Raw genomic sequence first — 2,257 nt, forward strand, 5'->3', positions numbered from 1 at the left:
GTTTCAGTGTGTGTCGCAAGTGTTTCAGTGTTGCGAGTGTTTCAGTGTGTGTCGCAAGTGTTTCAGTGTGTGTCGCAAGTGTTTCAGTGTGTTTCGTCCCATCCGGCCTCCCATACATACCCTGTTTTGCAAACTCTGGTATAAATGTCTGATTAAAGTAAAGCTCTACAGCCACTAATATTTAGTTTTTATCTACATCCTGTTGTTTAAGTTCTTCTCAATCCAGTGGTGATCCGTACACTTCAACCTCACACATTATAAGATATTCTTTCCGTCCTGGAATAACAACATTAATGTAACGTCCTTCCATCCCATCACAGTCAAAAGAGGAGGAAAACCCAGGAGGAATGGAAGAGATCGTAGCACACCTGAAGAAAGAGTGAGTTAAGCATCTTGAGAAACTCTGAACCACCGTCCATATTCAAAGCAAAACACATTTATGCACCAAGTCAAACCAGACTGCAGTAATTCTGAGAATTTCTCTAAAAAGCCATATTAAGATGAATTCATTTACCTGGGATTATCATTGCCATTGTTGTCCAAACTGTTTCCAATTCTGATTTCTGCCCCATTTAGTCTTGTAGGAACAGTATCTAAAAAATTTGTAATTACTACTGAAAACACTTTGTGTCTTTTCAGTAAGTTCAGTCTCCACCAGGGATTGACCTCTGCTGAAGTGTGGGTACAAGATCCACGACTGTAAACACCATCTTTGTTCCCATCAATGGCATTGGATGCAAAGCCATATGAGTGGAGGGAACTCTGTGTAGCTACTCCTCCTAAAGCCACATTTTCACCTACAACAACAGATGAGTTTCACATGAATTTATAGTTTTAAATAAATTACTTCTCTTACAGTCTAGAAATGAAATATGTGTCTACAACATTGCTAAATCTAAAATATCTGCTTATTTTTATAAGTGCCAAACTGATCAAATCCTGATCATAAATGTTCTCACCATCAGGAGCTGGATAACCGTAAACCTCAACCTCACAGAGAGTAAGAACTCGATTACGACCAGGTATTTCCACATTGATGAAACGGCCTGGAATGCCTTTTTCCCATTTGAAAGTGAGGGATCTCCCACCTGGAATGGATGAAATCTTCCCAGCCCTGTATAAAAATGACAGCATAAGGATAATATTTGATTTCATGTACAGTATGTAACCTCATCACATCGTTCTTTAAGAGAATCTTCTCTTGAAAGGCTTTCTTACAATGGATTGTTGTTGCCGTTGTTCAGCAGAGAGTTTCCGATTCGTATCTCGGCTCCATCAAGCCTTTCAGGACAGCAGTCTTTTCTGTTCGTGATAGTTATGGAGGTCACTACATACTCGTCTAGTAAATCTAACCTCCACCATGGGTCTTCTTGCGTAGGAGTAGAAGTACAGGATCCATGTTCATAATGTGAGTCACGATTTCCATCAATAGCATTACTGGCATGGCCAAATGCTGCCCCAGGATTCTCAACCAGGTCCGACTGTGTGGCCTTGCCATATAAAGCGAGATTTATTGCTGAAATTGATCAAGCATGGTAAAATGTGTAATAAAAACAATTTAATTAATACAACTAAATTAAAATTATAATAAAAAATATAATATTTAACTTTTGACTTCAGTGATTATTTCTAAGGGTATTTCTCATTTCTGTATAGATGTATCTACCTACTCAGTCTATTCACCTTATTTTTAACGGAAATACGGACGCAGCCAGTTGACGGTATTTTGTGCGAGACTTCCGGTCAGGCACTTCCGGTCACTGGCGCGCTGATCACTTTTCACCATATCGGTTAATTAAACAAGTGTTCCTAACAACTAACTCATCGTCATGGCTTCGGGGAAGACCAGGATTGTTTGTGCGGTTAGAGGTTGTCATAAACTGATACAAAAGAAAGGTTTACTTGGAGCAGGAGTGTTAATCATCGAAATCACTGACATTTTAATTATCAGGCGCCCTACGACCAGAGACACACTGGCTGCGTGGCGTTTCTGTTGCGTGGCGTTTTACATGTCTTTGCACACCAGAAACGTGTCTGACGCGGCACTGCTAGGTGACATATGATCCTCATTCATTGGTGATTATATTCGACATAATGGGGAGAGAGTTGTGGAAGGCCTATACTTAATGTTAAACATAAATATATAGCAGCAAAGACAACGTCGGCAGTATTGACGGCAAAACAGGCTACAGAATATTTCGTTCTGTATGTGCAATATTAGAAAAACGATTTTTTTTCATTGCATTTATATCTGCAT

The 2,257-nt window shown here is 39.6% G+C and overlaps 1 protein-coding gene across 1 annotated transcript; it reads right to left on the reverse strand.

Moving 5' to 3' along the window:
- Positions 1-217: 217 nt before the first annotated feature.
- On the reverse strand, positions 218-1,831 carry LOC308703992 (uncharacterized protein; the record flags this gene model as incomplete). The annotated part of the gene is made up of 5 exons (XM_081388041.1): positions 218-368; positions 515-797; positions 960-1,114; positions 1,219-1,516; positions 1,822-1,831. The coding sequence occupies 5 exons, from the start codon at positions 1,829-1,831 to the stop codon at positions 218-220; spliced, it is 897 nt and encodes a 298-aa protein (XP_081244167.1).
- Positions 1,832-2,257: the final 426 nt, after the last annotated feature.

This window comes from Scardinius erythrophthalmus, assembly GCF_964197995.2.
Source record: "Scardinius erythrophthalmus genome assembly, chromosome: 16".
Lineage (NCBI taxonomy): Eukaryota > Metazoa > Chordata > Actinopteri > Cypriniformes > Leuciscidae > Scardinius > Scardinius erythrophthalmus.